This window comes from Coregonus lavaretus (genome assembly GCF_964263955.1).
Source record: "Coregonus lavaretus genome assembly, chromosome: 38".
In the NCBI taxonomy this organism is placed as follows: domain Eukaryota; kingdom Metazoa; phylum Chordata; class Actinopteri; order Salmoniformes; family Salmonidae; genus Coregonus; species Coregonus lavaretus.
Genome location: NC_140025.1, coordinates 27,645,129 through 27,666,303, shown reverse-complemented (window position 1 = coordinate 27,666,303; position 21,175 = coordinate 27,645,129). Strand labels below are relative to the sequence as shown.

The window sequence follows — 21,175 nt, the reverse complement described above, 5'->3', positions numbered from 1 at the left end:
ATGGTGTTGTGTGTGATTGCTCCTCTGTTTGGTGTTCTGAGCTACGTATTCTTCCCTCCGTGTTTGGAGAGGTTTTCGCACATGTTAGTGCGCCTTTTGTTTGACGCCTGTGTGCGCCGTTATTTCGCCTCCGGGCTTATTGTTCTCGTGTACTACGTGAATAACTCACTAAAGTCTTTTGGACTTAGCTTCTGCGTCCTGCGCTTGATTCCTGCACCACACCCACCTTCAGCACAACTTGACAATGACACAATACAGAACATTAATAGACAAGAACAGCTCAAGGACAGAACTACAGTTGAAGTCAGAAGTTTACATACACCTTAGCCAAATACATTTAAACTCAGTTTTTCACAATTCCTGACATTTAATCCTAGTAAAAATTCCCTGTCTTAGGTCAGTTAGGCTCACCACTTTATTTTAAGAATGTGAAATGTAATAATAACAATAAATAATAATAATAATAAGAGAGAATTATTTATTTCAGCTTTTATTTATTTCATCACATTCCCAGTGGGTCAGAAGTTTACATACACTCAATTAGTATTTAGTAGCATTGCCTTTAAATTGTTTAACTTGGGTCAAACGTTTCGGGTAGCCTTCCACAAGCTTCCCACAATAAGTTGGGTGAATTTTGGCCCATTCTTCCTGACAGAGCTGGTGTAACTGAGTCAGGTTTGTAGGCCTCCTTGCTCGCACACGCTTTTTAAGTTCTGCCCACAAATGTTCTATAGGATTGAGGTCAGGGCTTTGTGATGGCCACTCCTTCCTCATGATGCCATCTATTTTGTGAAGTGCACCTGTCCCTCCTGCAGCAAAGCACCCCCACAGCATGATGCTGCCACCCCTGTGCTTCACGGTTGGGATGGTGTACTTCGGCTTGCAAGTACCCCCTTTTTCCTCCAAACATAACGATGGTCATTATGGCCAAATAGTTCTATTTTTGTTTAATCAGACCAGAGGACATTTCTCCAAAAAGTACAATCTTTGTCCCCATGTGCAGTGGCTTTTTTATGGTGGTTTTGGAGCAGTGTCTTCTTCCTTGCTGAGCGGCCTTTCAGGTTATGTTGATATAGGACTCGTTTTACTGTGGATATAGATACTTTTGTACCCGTTTCCTCCAGCATCTTCACAAGGTCCTTTGCTGTTGTTCTGGGATTGATTTGCACTTTTCGCACCAAAGTACGTTCATCTCTAGGAGACAGAACGCGTCTCCTTCCTGAGCGGTATGACGGCTGCGTGTTCCCATGGTGTTTATTCTTGCGTACTATTGTTTGTACAGATGAACGTGGTACCTTCAGGCATTTGGAAATTGCTCCCAAGGATGAACAAGACTTGTGTAGGTGTACAATTTTTTTTTTCTGCGGTCTTGGCTGATTTCTTTTGATTTTCCCATGATGTCAAGCAAAGAGGCACTGAGTTTGAAGGTAGGCCTTGAAATACATCCACAGGTACACCTCCAATTGACTCAAATGATGTCAATTAGCCTATCAGAAGCTTCTAAAGCCATGACATAATTTTCTGGAATATTTCAAGCTGTTTAAAGGCACAGTCAACTTAGTGTATGTAAACTTTTGACGAACTGGAATTGTGATACAGTGAATTATGAGTGAAATAATCTGCCTGTAACAATTGTTGGAAAAATTACTTGTGTCATGCAGAAAGTAGATGTCCTAACCAACTTGCCAAAACTATAGTTTGTTAACAAGAAATTTGTGGAGTGGTTGAAAAACGAGTTTTAATGACTCCAACCTACGTGTATGTAAACTTCCGACTTCAACTGTACATACATTTAAAAAAATAGCACACATGTTGAGATTTAGATGTGCGTTTCCCCCATTAATATGTAAAGAGCATTGAGCACCTAGGTGGAAAAGTGCAATATAAATCCAATATATTAGTAGTAGTAGTAGTAGTAGTAGTAATTGTAGTAGTAGTTTAATATAAGTAATGTAATCTAGGCCTATACAATAATTATGTTAAACACAACATAAACATGCAATAATCTTGCCATGGATTGTTTTTTTTTCTACCTTTGAATTCTTTCACCTGCCAATCTGCATAAAACAAATACCAAGTAAATAGAAAACACAGAGCCTACAATTTAAATTGTGTGGAAAATATATGTATTTTTTAGGGCCTTCCTCTGACACAGCCTGGTATAGAGGTCCTGGATGGCAGGAAGCTTGGCCCCAGTGATGTACTGGGCCATACGCACTACCACAGCCCAATCCACAGCCCACCAATGAGTAACTCCCCAAACAATTCTGAATGTACATACAATTTTCACATGTTCCACTGCAATACTGTCATAAACAAATCTCACAAGCATCAGACACTGCAAGCTCCCAGCGACTATAATCAAACCTAACACAATATCTGCCACTTAATTTCCAGCAATATTGCTCCTTGTCTGTCTATGTGGTGCGCACATTGGTCCATCACTCCTTGTGTAGCCAGTTGATGTGATACCCATCATGTGGGTTCAATTAAATGTTAACTGCAAATAGGCTTAACTGGCAGAAATATACAATGAGTAAGTGTATCATTTGTATCTATTATTTTCAATGAAATGAGCTGCAGCAGTACAGAACCATCTCTAGAACAGCACACTAGATGGCACATTCCTCACTGGCTAGACTAGATGCACAATTAAAGAGGAATTACAACAACAACAAAAAACTTTACAAAATTGTCTTCAGATGTGATTTAAGCATTGATATGGACTCAGAACATGTACTTTCAATGTTTCTCCATGAACAATTGTAATTTTGAGAGTAAAAAAATTAATAATCTAAAACTAGGAGAAATAAAACATTTGGGAAAATATAAAACAGAATTTGGATAAAAAATCTCTGATTTTATTGGGCCCCCCTTAGAGTTGTTTTATTATCCATTATTTTACCAGGTATATTGACAGAAAATATAGTGCACTACTTTCTCTTGTCCACTAAGGACCTGGGGAAGAGTTGCAGGGGAGAGGAGAAGAATGTGCCTTTTTGAAAGCTAGAAAAAAAAGTAGCTCGAGACCTTTCATTTTATTTAAAGTAGCTTTCATGCTAGAGAAGTTGGAGACCCCCTGCCATACAGAGTTGAAATATCTAGCCTTCAGAGCTGTAACATTTTGACACTTTGGCTTTGGTCGATGTCCACGCCAATCACCATAAAAATCTGTCAGTTTAAGCTAACAATATGTTTTTTTGCATTGGAATCTTCTCAATCCACCGCATCTGCCTATGTTGCACTTCTGCATCTGTGTGAAAGGTGACAGAGCAGTGTTTGTCAGACCATGAGACATCCTGAAAATCGGTCTTCTCGCAAAATCTTCTGTAGCGTCCGAACGGTTTGGCCTACAGTTTGACTCTCACGAACAGGATGGTGTTAAAACAACTGTTTCCTGATCTTTCTTATATCTCTCAGATATAGGACAGACACTTCAAAACAAACTTCCTTTAGATTTTTTTGGGGGGACTATCTGTTGTTACATGTAGTGAATCTGTTATTTAATGCATTTGAATGGGCTTATAGCAGTAAGGACAAAAATAATGTTCTGTCAAATACATTTTTATTTAAAAACAATTATACTTCATGGGGTCTTAAAATTCCAACTCAAATAGCAAAATGATCCTTGGTATGACTTTCTTAAAACAATTCCATATAGCTTAGTAGTACCCCCCCCCCCCCCCCCCCCCCCTTACGGGTTAAAGGCAAGTACAAACAAACACATACTAGTTAACTAAAGTAGGCTAGTCATCACTCCTGCTCGAGAGTCTACACATACTGTAGGACTCCAACAAGGGGTTCCGGAAGTGGATTCTCAATCCTCGTAACAAGTGGTGATATAAAATTTTAGCGATAGCGTTATTACTGTGCAACGTAGACGTTCTATTGTCTGCTGAGATTGCAAAACAATTTGTATGTTGATGTAGTGCCCATTGGTTATGAATGTTTCAACCTCTGTTGAGAAGTTGTGTTTTTACCGTCAGTTTCTGGTTTCAAAGAGCACAAAAAACAACACTTATCATGAGCCTTAGCGTTTATGTCTTCACTGAAATTGCCCCTACGTCTATACTAACTAGTCTAATGCGACCAACAAGTTACCATGGAACTACTGCGAGAGTTTGGAGTTATATTTTGAAGCCAGAGGAGGAGTCACTCGTATTTCACTGTTAGTTTTACACAAATAATTGTACATTTTCAGTTAATAGAACTGAAGATTGTAAATGTTGTATTAAAAGTACTGATAATGTTGGGAGTACTGTTGCTTGTATATGTATACAACCTCCATTGACACCACCATACACATTCCTCCTACATATAACCATTAACTTCTGGTGTAGCAAGTATTTCAAATTACAACCCAACAACTGAAACCAGACTGTGGCCCTTCTCCTCTCCATAGGATACCTGATGTCTAGCAATAACATGTTCTGACAGAATGTAAACGTTCTGCATTCCCCTCTCTCCCTCAGTAACATGAATATGGATATTTCATATTTCAAGTTTAGAAGTTAGAACCCATCATCACAATGAACATTTTACATCAATTTGTATTTTATCATTGCAAGTAATGTAATTACCAGATGTGTAGAGTACTTCTTGTCCATGTCTGATCTCTGTCCCCTCTTTGTTTCTCCACGTGAGAGTAGGTTGTGGTGATCAGCCCACTGATGAACAGGTAACGTTCACCTGACCTACACCTCCTCTTGCTTCATCAACAGAGAAAACTGGGATATCACCTAATACTAATGGAGGAGAAACCACAACCATCAGGACAGCTGATCGAATGAGTTCAACAGTATATATTGCAAGTAATCAGTGGAGAAAAATGAAAAGTCAAATTCTACAAAAGGTGTGAGACCAGGTTGCTTGTTACAATGTAATTACAAAGGTTATGATCATTTACATTGCAAGTTAGGACAACTCACGACAAAGGTTAGGATAATTTACATTGCAGGCAGGAGTGGCACCACATTTGTTTTCCTGATTTGGTAACCTAACCAGGTAAAACGCCGGACCTTATATGCAGGGTTTTCAAAACTCGGTCCTGGGGACCCCAAGGGACCTTTTGGTTTTTGTCGTAGCCCTACGAAGCTGATTCAAATAAGCAACTTATCAAGCTTTGATTATTTGAAATCAACTGTGTAGTGCTAGGGCAAAAACCAAAATGTGCACCCCTTGGGGACCCCATGACCGAGTTTGGGAAACAATGTAATACTGTATAATGTGATTATGTTGTAAAAAGGTTTAATATGGGCTATGGTGGGACCAGAGTTTTTCTAATCAGGTCACATGGTTTAAAAAAAAACTATTGGAAAAACCCTGTCAAACTGCAGAAACCTTGTACTTGTTGATATTAATTATATTTTAAAGAAGGACTAGGGGTGTTTCCTATACACAGACACAGCAACATGATTGGACAATAAAACTCACAGGGCTGAGTTTGCTTCATGCAGGTTTGCATTGTGTAGTATTGCCCTATGCAATTGTAGGTCTAATAAAACATTTACTCACAGTCTATGTCATCTTGTGTTTATTGATTAATTCCAGTTAATAATTATGGTAGCCTAGTCAGCCCATGTTTGAATATATGTTTGAATATAAACCAAATGTTATCCAATTCACATTTTCTCACAAACAAATAGGTTAACAGTACACAACGTTACTGCTTCGTTTACCATGGCCAGTAGGACAGGGGCATAGTAGGCTAGACTATATGCAGCTGCTGTTAGTAGCCTACAGTTGATTAGACTGAAAATGTGTCGTTTCCATGCAATACAGCAGATCAGATCGCTAATGTTGTAGGTGTGTAGGCTGCTACGTTTATGTAATGTTTTTGCTTGTGGCTGTCGAGAGTGACGTGTTATCACACAAGCATCAGTTGTCAGAGCAGTTTACCGATCACTGCACCTGTACACAGCCCATCTGTAATTAGCCCACCCATCTACCTCATCCCCATATTGTTATTTAATAATAATAATAATAATAATATGCCATATTTATTTTGCTCATTTGCACCCCAGTATCTCTATTTGCACATCATCTTCTGCACATCTATCATTCCAGTGTTAATACTAAATTGTAATTATTTTGCACTATGGCCTATTTATTGCCTTACTTCCATAACTTACTACATTTGCACACACTGTATATAGATTTTATATTGTGTTATTTACTGTACGTTGTGTTTATCCCATATGTAACACTGTGTTGTTGTTTTTATCGCACTGATTTGCTTTATCTTGGCCAGGTCGCAGTTGTAAATGAGAACTTGTTCTCAACTGGCTTACCTGGTTAAATAAACGTGAAATAAAATTAAATAAATAAAACACTTGCTAAATAAATACTGGAGGAAAGTGGAGAGCTTTGAGCTTTGTGCGTGGTTAACCCAACCTTCGATGTCCGTCAATCTGACACGCAAAGAGGATGCAGCTGCACTCTGATATGAAGGACAGAAATTGTTGACAAATCATGAGACAAATCTGAAGGGAAAAAAAACAATTTGCCCCTCTAACACACGTCGATATTTTAAATCAAAAGTGATTGAAAAGTGCTGTGGCAAATGCCGCCACGCCATACGTTTTCCGGCAGCCCTGAATGCAGGTTAAGAGAACTAACGACAATTGTTAAAATAATGTACATAGAAGGCTAGGAATAGGATTACGGGGAGGCTTAGACAGAATCTGACTTTCTTATTTATTCTCTCTAGTCAGAACGGTACAATGCCAGAATGTGGACAGCCAGAGCCCGGTGGCTCGGTATATGGCTGGGAAAGCGTACCTCAATCCAGGGATGGAATATGTCACTGTACTCCGAATTATCCAGAAATTATGAAGGGATAGGAGATTGGAATACTACTAGTTAATTAAAACTGCAGTTTTCGTGAAATCTGAAACACTTGAAGCTGGGATGTCCCTCCTACCATTTCATTCACTCTTCCGACTATCCATCAACTCCTGGTTGACCAATACATCACAGCCACTAATGCCATTGTAGCGCAGCAGGAGAATAGGTTTCGTAGCTGTATCACATATCTCGCGTCGGCTCCACGGTGTTCTGATCACAGCATCCTGCCGTTAAGACCTTACAGGGAAGATGTAATTACAGCGACCTTAAGTTCTAAATATTTAGCCTAGGGGAAGGATTATCTAAAATGCTACAGTTGTCCCTGACGCGACTCGTACACGCAACCTTCGGATTGCTAGACGGTCGCGGTATACGCCCACCCATCCTCCCCGACAAACCTACCTACCTACTGTTGTTCCTGTCTTAAATAGCGTAACCAGCCCAAGCAGGTCATTCGTGTTCAGGTTGACACTAAATAATAATATATCCCAAAAATAAAGAAAAGGGCGTGCCATACTAAACATGTATCAAACAAACGTGGGAAGACTGCCCAGTCCGAGAGGACACTTCTTACTTTGCAATCAATTGCCAATCAACACCTGTAAATCATTACTCACTTATCAACCCTTGCTGGCGCTTCAAGCAACTCGTCCCAGGCAGCTGCACCCTATGAATAGGATATGGTAGTGTACTGTCTAGCTATGACCTGTAACACTTGCTACCTCCATTCAGTGCATTTGTAACCCACTGCAGTTTAACAAATTGATGTCAAAATAGGAATTTCCATAAATAAATATTCTATAAAGTCGAATCCTGCTATTGGTTGCTGCATCTAATGGGTCATTTTCAGCAGATTGGTGTTATTGGAAACAAATGCTGTTCTGAGGGCATGCATGATTGTGGCTAGATGTTTGAGTCGCGTCTTGGAAAGTGTTAGCGTTTTAGCTAACCCTAACCCTTTTTCTAACCTTGACCTAATTCTCGAAACCTGCCATGTTAATTATCCTGACCTGCTGTGTAAGTTCTCCTAACCTGCTACGAAAAGTCACTTCAGTGGCACTCCATCTAGTTCAAACTGGTAGGCCTGCCCGCTGAATAGCGGGACTTTCCAATAACGCGATACACCTCATTCTCCCATCATGTTCATCCATGCAGCCAATATACAATGGGCAATTAAAGAAAGACAGCAATTAATTAAAAGTGAACGTTGGACCTACAGACAGTGAAGCAGTTTGATTACTTTAGTACTAAAATATTTCCTCCAAAAAAGACAGCCACACTGACAGCCATGTAGAACAATATAATACAATTACAATTGAAATCTGTGTTGCTGGTTTATAAACTATATGATTCATGCAGTATGAAGCAATAACTTATTTTGTAAATAATAAATAAATCACCAATCCTTTGAACATTTCTACATATTACAAATACTATTTAAGCAAGGGGAAGAGTGGAGAGACACAGAAAAGTATTTGTATACTGGAAAGGATAGTCATCTAAAAAGCATTTGTACCTGAGTGCATTGTCTCTCTCCTTCAGTTTTTCTGCGATTGTAAACTCAAAATCCGCTTTCGGTTTGAAATCTTCGGATAATGCTATAGATGCATGACCATCGTACATATCACAGTTTACTATATTTGTATTTTACGAATAATAACAGAATAGTGAGAAGGATAACTGCGTTCTCCCTCTCGTCTACGACCTCTCTCTTTCTCATTGTCAGTAATTTCACTTTCTCCCCTCAAGTAAATGACAAATGTTTTGGTTGTTTGTACTTTTACCCCTTTTTCGTGATATCCAATTGGTAGTTACAGTCTTGTCCCATCGCTGCAACTCCCCTACAGACTCGGGAGAGGCAAAGGTCGAGAGCCATGCGTCCTCCAAAACACGACCCTACCAAGCCGCACTGCTTCTTGACACACTGCTCGCTTAACCCGGAAGCCAGCTGCACCAATGTGTCGGAGGACACCCCTTCCAACTGGCGACCGAAGTCAGCTTGCAGGCCACAAGGAGTTGCTAGAGCGCGATGGGACAAGGAAATCCCGGCCGGCCAAACCCGGACGACGCTTAGCCAATTGTGCGCCGCCTCATGGGTCTCCCAGTCACAGCCGGCTGTGACAAAGCCTGGGATCGAAGTTGGGGCTGTAGTGACGCCTCAAGTACTGCGATGCAGTGCCTTAGACCTCAGCGCCACTCGGGAGGCCTAGTAAATTACACTTCTGACTTATTCATTAACCAAACACAAACTGCATATCCTTGTTAGTTTGCTTTTACAGTACAGCACGTGATGTGCACATCAACTGGAACTATTCATAGAATGTATGATTATTATCTTGCTACTGAAGTGGCTGGGGGATTCAAGCCATTGGCCCAGGAACATGAGCCAGAAGGGAATGGGGCCACCGACCATCTTCTTTTCATGTAAATGAGTCAGAAGAAGAGTCCATTACAAACACACACACACACACACACACACACACACACACACACACACACACACACACACACACACACACACACACACACACACACACACACACACACACTGAATTTGTCATGTTTAATTTATAAAGTGAAGACTAGAAGGTGGAGATTTCTTAAACCCTGCATTCCAATAGTGGAAAAATACGAAGAGATGCAGTCTCCTATGGAAGCCTTTTCATATTGTGTGTCATCATGGTCCACACTGTACGGTGCATTAAAAGACCACTGAGTAGAGGTAGTGTACTGGAATACAAAATAGCCTGATATGACAGCTGACCTGTTTGAGTCCATGATGGTCAATATTTTATAGCCTTTTACCCTCAATGTGAATTAAGTTAGTTCTGGTTTCCATAAACTGATTACATGTATTTAATATCAGGATATATTATGTCAACATTGAATACAGAATTCAGAACGTTTTGGATATTTATTACAGAAGATCTCACTACAGGTAGAGAACTATAAATCATTTTCAAAAAATGTGTGCTTCAAATGATTTTTTTTTAAAGAAGTAAAGAAAAACATTAAATATTCATGCCATTTTGAAACTGAATAACATTTCAAGTTCAACCTACATTTCAAGTATAAAATGTATGTCTTTGTATTCTCTGAGAGTGTCTAAGAGTGTTATAATAGGCTTTTATATCAACTCTGTGCGTCTAAAACAAAATCCATTATTGTGGCATGTCTTAACCTTTCTCATCTAGAGTCATTTAACTGTTAAGGAGAATTCGTCACGTAACCCAGGGCTGAATACAGCGAAGAATCCTTTAGATGACACAACGTTAAACAAACTGTAGAGATGTGCCTTTGATTCAGCATTATAAAAGGAAAGCATCTGTCGGTCACAATCTAAGAACACTCCCAGTGTTGTAAGAATTTTTTCTCCAGATTCTGGTAGGTGAAAAAATATGAAAGGGCTTTCATTTCCAGATACTGGCTTTTGAGGGTCATCAGGGACATAATAACCTTTTCCTTTTTCATATGTAAAAACCCAGAAACCATTCTCAGGGGTTAAGGGAACAACAGCCCTTGACTGAGTGGCTTCGTATGTGGCTACACCAACATACCATGACTGTTTCTCTTTGTTAAAAATATTATCTTCCCTCACCCTCACTTCCCAGTATAACTGTCCACAGTTGAAATTGTCCTCACTAATGACATAAGGAGCTGTGGACACATCAGCTACTTTTGATTTCTTACAACGGATCTTCTTCCTATCTAGAGACACATGCAGATCCGGGTCAGAAGGTTTTGGCTCCAGAGTGATGTCCACTAAGAGAAAATAAGAGGATTTAATTGTTGTCCTTAAATTCTATGTATTGCTCATGTTATGCTACATTGAGCTTACCAAACATTAGGAACACCTTTCTAATATTGAGTTACACACCCCCAGAAACGTTGCCGTTCTTGACACAAACCGGTGCACCTACTACCATACCCCGTTCAAAGGCACATAAATATTGTGTCTTGCCCATTCACCCTCTGAATGGCACACATACACAATCCATGTATCAATTGTCTAAAGGCTTAAAAATACTTATTTAACTGTCTCCTCCCTTTCATCCACCCTGATTGAAGTGTATTTAACAAGTGACATCAATAAGGGATCATAGCTTTCACCTGGATTCACCTGGTCAGTCTATGTCATGGAAAGAGCAGGCGTTCTCAATGTTTTGTATACTCAGTGCATATATAACTGTTGTGTAGTGATATTGTGTTTGATACGTGTTTGTGTCCTACCTTTCAATCTTTTCACTTCACCCCATGCTGCAATTGAATGGTTTGAGATTTTATTGACAGATTAAAAAATGAATTGGCATGCACAATCTTGTTTTCCTGCGAGTGTTGTTCAATATACAAATAAGCAATTCTGAATGATTGTGCATATGAGGTGAAAAAGTGCATTTTCTAAAGATAATAATATTAATATATAATATAATAATAGATAGAATCTCATTTTACCTTTTGGGACTGATTCCATATCAGTTTGTGTAGCACTTTCTAGACAGAGTGAAACATATGATTGATTTTATTGGGATGTACAAAGTTGTTTTTCCTAGGAGTGTTCAGTTAATGCTCATAAACAATTATATGAATGATTGTGCATGCATGTTGAATTAGTACATTTTCAAAAGACTAGAGAAATTAAATTGTTTGTAAAAATACATTTACCTTTTAGGACACATTCTGTCTGTGTAGCTTTTTCTGTGTCAGTTTGCATGACACCTTCTGCCAAGAGTGAAACAAATAAATTTTTTGTTAGAACTTTTTTATTTTACATTTAAAAAATATAGATATTTCCCTTCATTACTTTCCAACCCCAACAACCCTTTCCCTAATTGGAGTAAACTAGTGAACAACAATGCTTAGGCCTCTACTTCCAGCTGATACATACTATATACATTTTATGGACACAGTCAATTTTACAATGATTCTATTTTGTTTGTTTTTACTCCTGAACTTCCTCTACCCTCAACCTCTCCGATCATTTTCATGATGTCCATCCGGTTTGCATCTATATGCCATATCTTTCTAACTGTGCTCTTTCACAAAAGCTCTCAACCTATGACCTATATACTTATTATGGACACAGTATGCTTAACATTAGTTATCTTGTTGTTATTAGTTGTTGTTAGTTGTTATTAGTCCCATCCTTCAGCTCCATTCAACACCTCCCATCTATCTCTTCACTCTTCAATTTGCCATATATTTTTCAACTGTACTGTGATGTTTCACAAAAGTTCAGAACCCTTCTATTCTCATTGTTTCTACAGATTGTAAATTGATTTTTTTTTTTTTTCTAAAAGTATTATTATATTATTGATCGATTGACTATGACTTTCATATCAACCAGTAGTGCTATTGCAGGGTTAGCCCCAGGTAAATATTGCAATCCTTCAGCCATTCCTGGACCTGTGACCAAAAACAAGCTAAAAATGGACAGTACCAAAACAAATGATCTAATGATTCTGTCTCTTCACAGCAAAATCTGCAGAGCTGGGAAGATTGTATCCCCCATATAAATAACATTCTATTGGTAGCAAGAATTTTGTATAATCATTTAAATTGAAATATTATACGTTTTGAATCCGGCATCGTTTTGCATATCAGTTCATAAACACTATGCCATGGAATCGGTACGTCAAAAATCTCTTCTCAACTATTTTGCAATCTATGTGGGAAGGCTGACAATCCTTTCGTCCTTAAATGAAACTGGTATACTTTTTTATTTATCAAAAATGTATTTAACCAATTATGTTCTTTAATGCAGGGCTGACAGACAAGTTCCTTACTTTTTCCCCCTTCCACTTTCCTCTTCCATTTTTGCGGTAATGCTGCAATTATTTGGTTGTAATTTTGGGTAGAGCAGATATTTCCATATGTTTTTGTTAGCTGCATGTGCGACATAACTCCACCAGTCCTACCTATGATATAATTTACGAAGATTATACCTTTTTTTTTGTATAATAATGTTTTTTTTATCAATTAGTATATTTGAGTTTAACCACAATATTTGTTGCATTATTTGTTCTGTCATTTCTGGAGGATTAAATTGAAATTGCAACCAACTTTCTATGGCTTGTTTTAGAAATAGTGATATTTGGGAGATTATTTCCTTTTCAAATAACTTAAAGTGAGAGGTTGTAATCTGAATAAAGGGAAAAGGCCATTCTTGAACATGGGGTGAGACAATGTTACTAATTTGCTAGAGAACCAGTGTGGATTTAAGTGTAACTTTTGTATGACTGAAGCTTTTACTGATAGGTCTAATGCTTTAATATTTAATAATTGATGTCCTCCGAATTCATATTCATTATATAAATAGGGCCGTTTAATTTTGTCTGGCTTGCCGTTCCAAATAAAATGGAATATTATTTTCTCATATAATAAAAAAAAATAACTGTTCTCTAGGCTTAGGCAAGACCATAAGCAAATAGGTCAACCGGGATAATACTAAAGAGTTAATCAGGGTGATTTTTCCACAAATAGACAGATATTTACCTTTCCATGATAGCAAGATCTTATCTATTTTTGCTCACTTTCTATTAAAATTTATTGGAGTGAGATCATTTATTTAATTTGGGATATGTATTCCGAGTATATCCACATCACCATCAGACGATTTTATTGGTAAACTACATGGTAATGCAAATTTCTCATTTTTTAGTGATCCAATACGTAATACAGTACATTTATCATTATTTGGTTGTAATCCAGAGGTTAGAAAATGTATCTAGATCCTCTATGAGGCTGTGGAGGGATTCAAGTTGTGGATTTAAAATAAAAAATGAATCATCAGTGTACAATGACACATATGATTAATAATATAGTTGATTATATAAAAACATTTAAATAATTGATTATTAAAGGGTTACCTTTGCAAGGTTTAATAGAAATTAGTTTCAACACAATTTACCTTCAAGAAGAGCTGCTTCTTCTATTTAATGAAGTTGGTCAAAGAAACCAAAATGAAAGAAAATTACAAGTGTAAAAATACAACAAATAGACTTGCGGGAAAAATGTAATTCTTACCTGCTGGCCTTTCATTAGGCTCTGTTTTATCTGAAATGCAATGACACTAATATCAAGATGTGAAAATGTGAAAACATGTACAGTATACTATTAGTGGAATGGTCATCCTGAGTGATCTCAGGAAGCAGCAGGTACTTCTGGATAATGGCAGTTACTCTGCTCTGTACTCATAGCTTGGCTATGATCAGGGAAATGAGCGAGGAGCGAGGAGCACCCCGAAGAGCAGAGCCTATATGCGAAGAGCAAACATACAACAAATAAAATGTCACCCAAGTATCTGAGTTCTCATGTCACACATTTGTATCATGGCTGGAGTTCATTTACACAAATGTGCACATCTCAAATGTGCACACCTTTAAATCTTGGGAGTACAAAATGTTTCCTCACATGCGTAGACTGATGTAAAGTATTGGGACAATGACACTTTTTGGGGTGTTTTGGCTCTGACATCATAAAACAAAAGATACAAATAACATACCCTCCAAGACATGCATTTTATGGGGGTATGATATTTGTGCGTCTGTAACTTTCTCACTCATTATTATTGATGATTAATTCAGGATTATCCGTAATCATGGTATTATCCACATGATTGTAGAAGTGTTTAGAAACATATGATATTCTTATTTACAATAAAAGTGACTCCAAAATGACACAAACATTATTTAAAATGTATTTCAATTGTGCACAAAATAATCTGAAACACAACCAAAACAAACAGCAAATGCATCCAGCAAATGTGTAAAGTCACAAGCTTGATGTAGTCATTGTGTGCTATGAATATGGGACCAAATACTTACATTTTTACTACTTTAATACACAGACAGTTTAAGTGAATTTGTCCCAATTCTGTTTGTCCACTAAAAGGGGGTGACTATGTACAAGAAGTGCTGTAACTTCTAAATGGTTTACCCGATGTGGATGAAAATACCCTCAAATCAAAGCTGACAGTCTGCACTTTAATCACATATTAATTGTATAATTTCAAATTCAAAGTACTGGAGTACAGTTTTGATTTTAGATTTTAATGACAGATATGTACCATCTTGTTTTCCTGCGAGTGGTGTTCAATATACTAATAAGCAATTCTGAATGATTGTGCATGAGGTGAAAAAGTGCATTTTCTAAAGATAATAATATTCATATATAATATAATAATAGATAATTGATAGAATTTAATTTTACCTCTTGGGACTGATTCCATATCAGTTTGCATAGCACTTTCTAGGCAGATTAAAGCTGACAGTCTGCACTTTAAACTCATGGTCTTTGTATCATTTCAAATCCAAAGTGCTGGAGTACAGAGCCAAAACACACAGAAAAATGTCACTGTCCAAATACCTTTGGAGCTCACTGTATTTGATAATAGTGTTGGTTAAAGAGATAGTTCACCCAAATTACAACATTACATATTTGTTTCATGTGAACAAGGACAGAGTGAAATCCATGCTTTGATTTTTCCACTTTCACTGCTTACTGACACATTCTCCAAATAAAACCAATGTAGGTCAAATGTACCCAACATTAACATGTTTTCAATTTCATGCCCAAATCATCCAAGTAATCAGTCTGACTTGATTTGAAGTTGGTTTGTGATGACTTGGCCATGGAACTTAATAATATAATCTTGTTAAAATACCTGTTTTTTTGTTCCAGAAGAAGAGCCCAATTAGGGTAGAGATGACTAAAATATTGATGACCAGTAATGTGATGAAGCCCCCAAGGCTCCAATGTCCTGTAGAAGGAAGAAAAACCACTTAAGCTTTAATAGAACATTAATCTGTAGTTGAGAGTAGCAGCCATTTACCATTGATTATCAGTTCATGAATTGCCATGATATTTAGTAAACTATATATTTTTAACCAATAAGGCACTCAAATCCTGATAAATTGAGTCCTTAGTTAGTGCCTATTTCATAGTAATAATAAGAGGGATTTCTGATGCTGAAAACTTGGGATAACATCATATTAACCCGTCACCTCCTACATTTTTGGTGCCCCATATATATTTTTTGCCACTAAATAGAATAATACGTGCCCTGTACACTCTCAAGTCAAACAACAGATGTACCACACATATTACAAATTGAATGTGTGATACTGTACCTTGCTTTTCATTTTAGGCAGGGGTGAAAGTAGATGTCATTTCTTGCCGGAACAGGACCACCAACATCTTTTATGGGCCTAATTGGTAAAGATTTTTCTTTTTTCTTTTTAATTGTATTACATACCGGACCGGCTTATTTTCTCTGATTATAGGTCCCTTGTCTATCGTACCCTTCATCAACTAAAATACAGTATTTAGATATGTCATACCAATGGGTTTTGATTTGTATACTGCTATGGGTATAAGTAAACTTGAACTTGAATTTACATCATGTGTAACTGAGTGAACTGACTGAAATAGTTCAATATTGAGATATTAAATGTTAAAGGTATTGAGAACCATTTCTGAAATGCTCACCCTCCATTGGAGCTCTGGGTGGTATTCTTCCCTCCCTCTTCTCTTCCTCAGACAGAGAGACTGTACAGGAGAGCCAATCGGAGTCTGAGGGAGAATACAGCAGCCAACTACTGACACTCACTAAGCCCTGAGGATCTGTTACAGAATGAAATACACATTCATAGATACATGTGCACAAACACAAACATACAGTCGTAGATAGCCTTCTTCAGATGGATTTTGCCTCTGTAGTGATTCTACAAGTAATTACCCGAGATGTCGTGCACTTCTTGTCCATTTCTGATCTCTGTCCCCTCTTTGTTTTTCCATGTGAGTGTAGGTTGTGGTGACCAGCCCTCTGATGAACAGGTAACGTTCACCAGACCTCCTCCTCCTCTTGCTTCAGCTACAGAGAGAACTGGGATACCACCTAATACTAGTGAAAATATAAAGGGTGAGTGTGATGGCATGTTACAACCATGAAAAGATTATACAAGGCATATGTTCTGTGAACCTGTCCCCAGCCACTGGGTCACTACCTAATACTAATGGAAATAGAAAATGGGAGAGGGTGGGGGCAGGCTATGACTATGTAGACAAAAATTGGAAGAAATCACATTTTCCCGTGGATTATTATACGGACATCATTAAACAAGAGATACAAGAGTATTTCTGCTACAATATTGTGAGTATTACGCAGGGTTGGGGTCAATTTCATTAAAATTTCAGTCAATTCAGGAAGTACACTGAACTTCAAATTCTCTTCAATTAGGAACATTTGGAATTGGAATTTGGTTTACTTTCTGAATTTACTGGAATTGAAACGGAACTGACCCAAACCCTGGTATTATGGTATTTTTGGGGAAGTTGTAGTTTTGTGGACCTAAAATGTCATCCCATGTTGAAGGGATAGATCACCCAAATTACAAAATTACACATTGGTTTCCTTACCCTGAAATCTGTCTATTGACAAGTTAAGACAGCAATCCATGCTTCGGTTTTGTTTACCTGGCCACTGTCACCAAATGCAAACTCTTTAGCAAGTATGGCCTATTAACCAATGCAAGTGAAGGAAACCAATCTGTCATTTTGTAATTTGGGTGAACTATCTATTAAGTAAGCACTGTCCCCAGTCCCTTACCATTCACTGTGAGTAGTACAATGGCCTTGTTGTACCACTGTTCACTGCTAACATAGCACACATACTCCCCCCTGTCTTCTAGAGTGACCCTCTCCAGTCTCAGGGACACATTCCCTCTCTCCAGCCCCCCAGTTAGAGACACCCTGCCCCTGTACCGGGGGTCCAGAGACGTCTCCTGGATCTTGTGATCTTTGTACAACAAGGCAGGTTTGTTGAAATCACCGGACCGGTACCAGCGCACCTCCAATGGCTCCGCATTGAAGAGAGGTGAAAGTTCACAAGGTAAAGAAACGGAGGAGTTCAACCAGGTCAAGATTGGACCATGTGGGACCGAGAAGATGAAGACCGCTGGGGGAGAGCGAGAGAGAGAGAGAGAGAGAGAGAGAGAGAGAGAGAGAGAGAGAGAGAGAGAGACTAATACATGTTTTCTTACTCAAAGAAATTGAAGGATAATATTATTTATTTATACATTTGAGACAGTTATGTAGAGAAAATAGGATTTTTTGCAGATAACTAATAGCATATGCTCACCAGTACTTTGGGCTGTGATGTGATCGGTGAGAGCTGCCAGTATCATCACCCTCAGAGACACACCTGTGTTGAGATCAGTGTGATGACATTATCATCATAACAGGGTATGCTGAAGTAAGGAGTGGAGTAAGGAATCATGTCATCTCTATTTATGGAATTTCTATCTGCAATGTTTACTATGTTGCACCCTGAAAGCTAAAACTGTTGGTTCAGCCAAACAATCATATTCATCCAGCCATTGTGTAGCAAAGACACCAATTAATCCTGCTTGGATGAATGCTCGAGTAAATGCTGATTAACCCTCCTTAAGAATTATTCTAATACTACAGTAGGAAGTTGAGCCTTTTTTTGTAAAAATAAAAATAAGTCAAGCAATAGAATATCAAAACATGTCTTTGTAAATAAGATTAAACCAAGGGGAGGAGAGGAGGAAAGGGATAGTGAAGTACAGAGATACATGCTTCCGAGAAAGGTAGTCGTGGTGAAATTCATTTCTACCTGAATGCATCCTTCTTCTTCAATTTCAAGTTGTTGTAACATACATTTCCAGGTGTTGCAACATCAAACCTCTGCGGCTTTGGAATTCTCTGATACTCCTATAGATTCATGACCAGGTGACATATCACACTGTATTTGAATTCTACTTTGTAGGAGATAATGAAGATAGAACAGTTTATCCACTCCCATCTGTCCACTCCCTCTCTTTATTGTATTGTCTTAACATAGAGTCATGTGACAGGGCTATGACTTTGAATTGATCATAGAAACACTATGTTGTTTTTAAAAACAAAAAGTAACACCTACTTCTTAGGTTGTTCTTCAAGTGTACTTATATGAGGAATAGTGAACTACGCTCTTAGAAAAAAAGGTGCCATCTAGAACCTACAAGGGTTCTTCCGCTGTGCCCATAGGAGAACACTTTGAATAACCTGTTTTGCTCCCAAGTAGAACCCTTTTGGTTCCAGGTAGAACCCTTTACACAGATGGTTTTACATGGAACCCAAAATAGTTCTACCTGGAACCAAAAAGGGGTCTACCTGGAACCAGAAAGGATTCTCCTATGGGGACAGCTGAAGAACCCTTTTGGAACTCTTTTTTCTAAGAGTGTACCTGAGGAATTCCACATGGAAGAGCTCACTCATTGATACCCAATCACAAATGTAACCCAAGCACCTGTACAGTCTATCAACTTGCGGAGCGCTCACCTACCAGAGAGCAAGGGGGACCTAGAAACCGCTCAAATCTCCAAGAGTACATAGGGATAGGGGCTAGCCTAGGGGTTGATTTGGAATTGGGCAAATTGTGACAGCCCTGAATTTGTATGAACCGTCTCAGTGCTTCTCCTGCCGACGTTGCGCTTCCCATTTAATTCCCTATTACATAGCCAGCATCAGCTGAGCAAAAGAGGGTTGCGACAACATCGACCGATGAGCGCCTAGGATTGAGCGACTTTGATCAATGGAAAGTGCGAACAAGCTGTATCTTTGTTTTTTGGCGGATTTGGCACAACTGCACTGTGACTAGGGTCGGCATGGCGGATAGTTCAGATGGTAGCATTAGGGCAATTGATATTGATATTGATAATGATGATAAAAACAGTGATGATCAGCTATTTACACCTGTTGCAAATAGGAGGAACAGGAGTAAGAGAAATCGCAATGAGGGTGATGGAGGGATGAATACTGCTGGAGAAACAATGTGTAGTGTTGAGAGTAGACCTGTAAAGTGCAGGACCTCTAGACAAAGAGGTTGGAGTAGAAAGTTCTAAAGTTATGTTAGTGTTTCCAGAACCAGCAAGTAAGTACTTCCATCCTTTGCGTTTGACAAAAGCAATTAGGGAAGAGATTGGGGTGATTAAAGATGCCAAACCGATGGGTTATGGGAAGGTCCTGATCTTTGCAAATAGTACAATTCAGCAGGAAAAAGTATTGAAATTGAACTCACTAAATGGGGGTCGGGTGAAATGTCACATTCCCGGTGCTATGTCTAAACTGAGAGGAGTAATTGCTGGGATGCCATTGGAAATTACAATGGAAGAAGTGAAGGCTTCCCTTAAAGGAGGAAAAGTTATTGACTCGAAAAGGATGAAAAGCAAGAAGAGTGACAGTGGAGTGGACACTACAACTGTATTGTTACACTACAACTGTATTGTTACGATTTGAGGGGAATCTGCCCAATAGGGTGCAACTAGGATCACTCAGTTATCCGGTTAGAGAGTATGTGCCGCCTCCACTTCGGTGCTTTAATTGCCAGCGGATGGGGCATGTTGCTATGTAAAATGAGATGTGCAAAGTGTGGTGGGGATCACGAGTATGGGAAATGTGGGCCTGATGCTAAAGTTAAATGTTGTAACTGTGACGGAGAACATAGTGCAGCATATGGAGGATGTGAAGTACAACAGAAAGCCATGGAAGCGGAGAGGTACAAAACTACAAACAATGTATCCTATGCTGAGGCTGTTCAGAAAGTGAATAACAAACCTAGTGTTCAAAATACTCATGATACAACATATTGGCAGATAGTGGCCGCTTCGAGGATGCCAGCGGAACCTCAGCCCATTGTTAATGTGATATGCGAGCATAAATGCTCGATTACAGAGAAAACCATGGTAGTAGGTCGTGTAGACTTCTTGGGCTTCATGTGTAGGGCAATCAATTTGATTGCTCCACATAAGAGCAGGACTGCACAAATAAAATAAGTAGTGAAGGCAGCCAAAGACATTCTAGGGATTTCTGAAGTTACGGTAGAAATTATACATTGAATGCTGAACCAAAATTCTAATGATGATCAGGATAATAAATAGTATTATGGTGTTCCTTATTGTTCAAAGGAATGCTAGGAGTTTGATAGCCAATGGGCAAGAATTTAAGAAGTGTATACATGATTTAGATGTTTTACCAGACGTGGTGTGTATACAAGAAACATGGCTTGAACCTCAATTGGATTATATTATTCCTGGTTTTATCTCTGTGAGAAGTGATAGAATAGAGGGTTCGGGTGGTGTTTGTGCTACATTTATCAAAGAAGGTGTAGCACATAGAGCGATTAATGGTTTCAAAGAACATGAATGTGTGGCAGTAGAGATTTGTAGAGAAGAGGGTAATATCACATTGGTTAATTACTATAATCCTTGTAAACCCATCTCTGTATCTGAATTAGATATAGTTGCGAAATCCAGTAAAGGTGATAAGA

At 38.5% G+C, this 21,175-nt stretch overlaps 1 protein-coding gene across 1 annotated transcript; it reads right to left on the bottom strand.

Annotated features, from left to right (window-relative positions):
* Positions 1-9,825: 9,825 nt before the first annotated feature.
* LOC311112082 (E3 ubiquitin-protein ligase TRIM39-like) lies at positions 9,826-16,345 on the bottom strand. Its single transcript, XM_084155060.1, has 8 exons — positions 16,333-16,345; positions 15,509-15,604; positions 13,870-13,899; positions 13,754-13,774; positions 11,509-11,565; positions 11,299-11,337; positions 11,077-11,103; positions 9,826-10,608 (listed from the first exon to the last, which is right to left on the bottom strand). The coding sequence occupies exons 1-8, from the start codon at positions 16,337-16,339 to the stop codon at positions 10,043-10,045; spliced, it is 843 nt and encodes a 280-aa protein (XP_084011186.1). The 5' UTR covers positions 16,340-16,345; the 3' UTR covers positions 9,826-10,042.
* Between the last annotated feature and the right edge of the window lie 4,830 nt (positions 16,346-21,175).

Coding starts and splice junctions, on each gene's coding strand:
- LOC311112082 (XM_084155060.1), bottom strand. Junction 13,775..13,869: donor GCCTAATGAAAGGCCAGCAG/GTAAGAATTACA, acceptor TTCATTAAATAG/AAGAAGCAGCTCTTCTTGAA. Junction 11,566..13,753: donor AGAAGCAGCTCTTCTTGAAG/GTAAATTGTGTT, acceptor CACTCTTGGCAG/AAGGTGTCATGCAAACTGAC.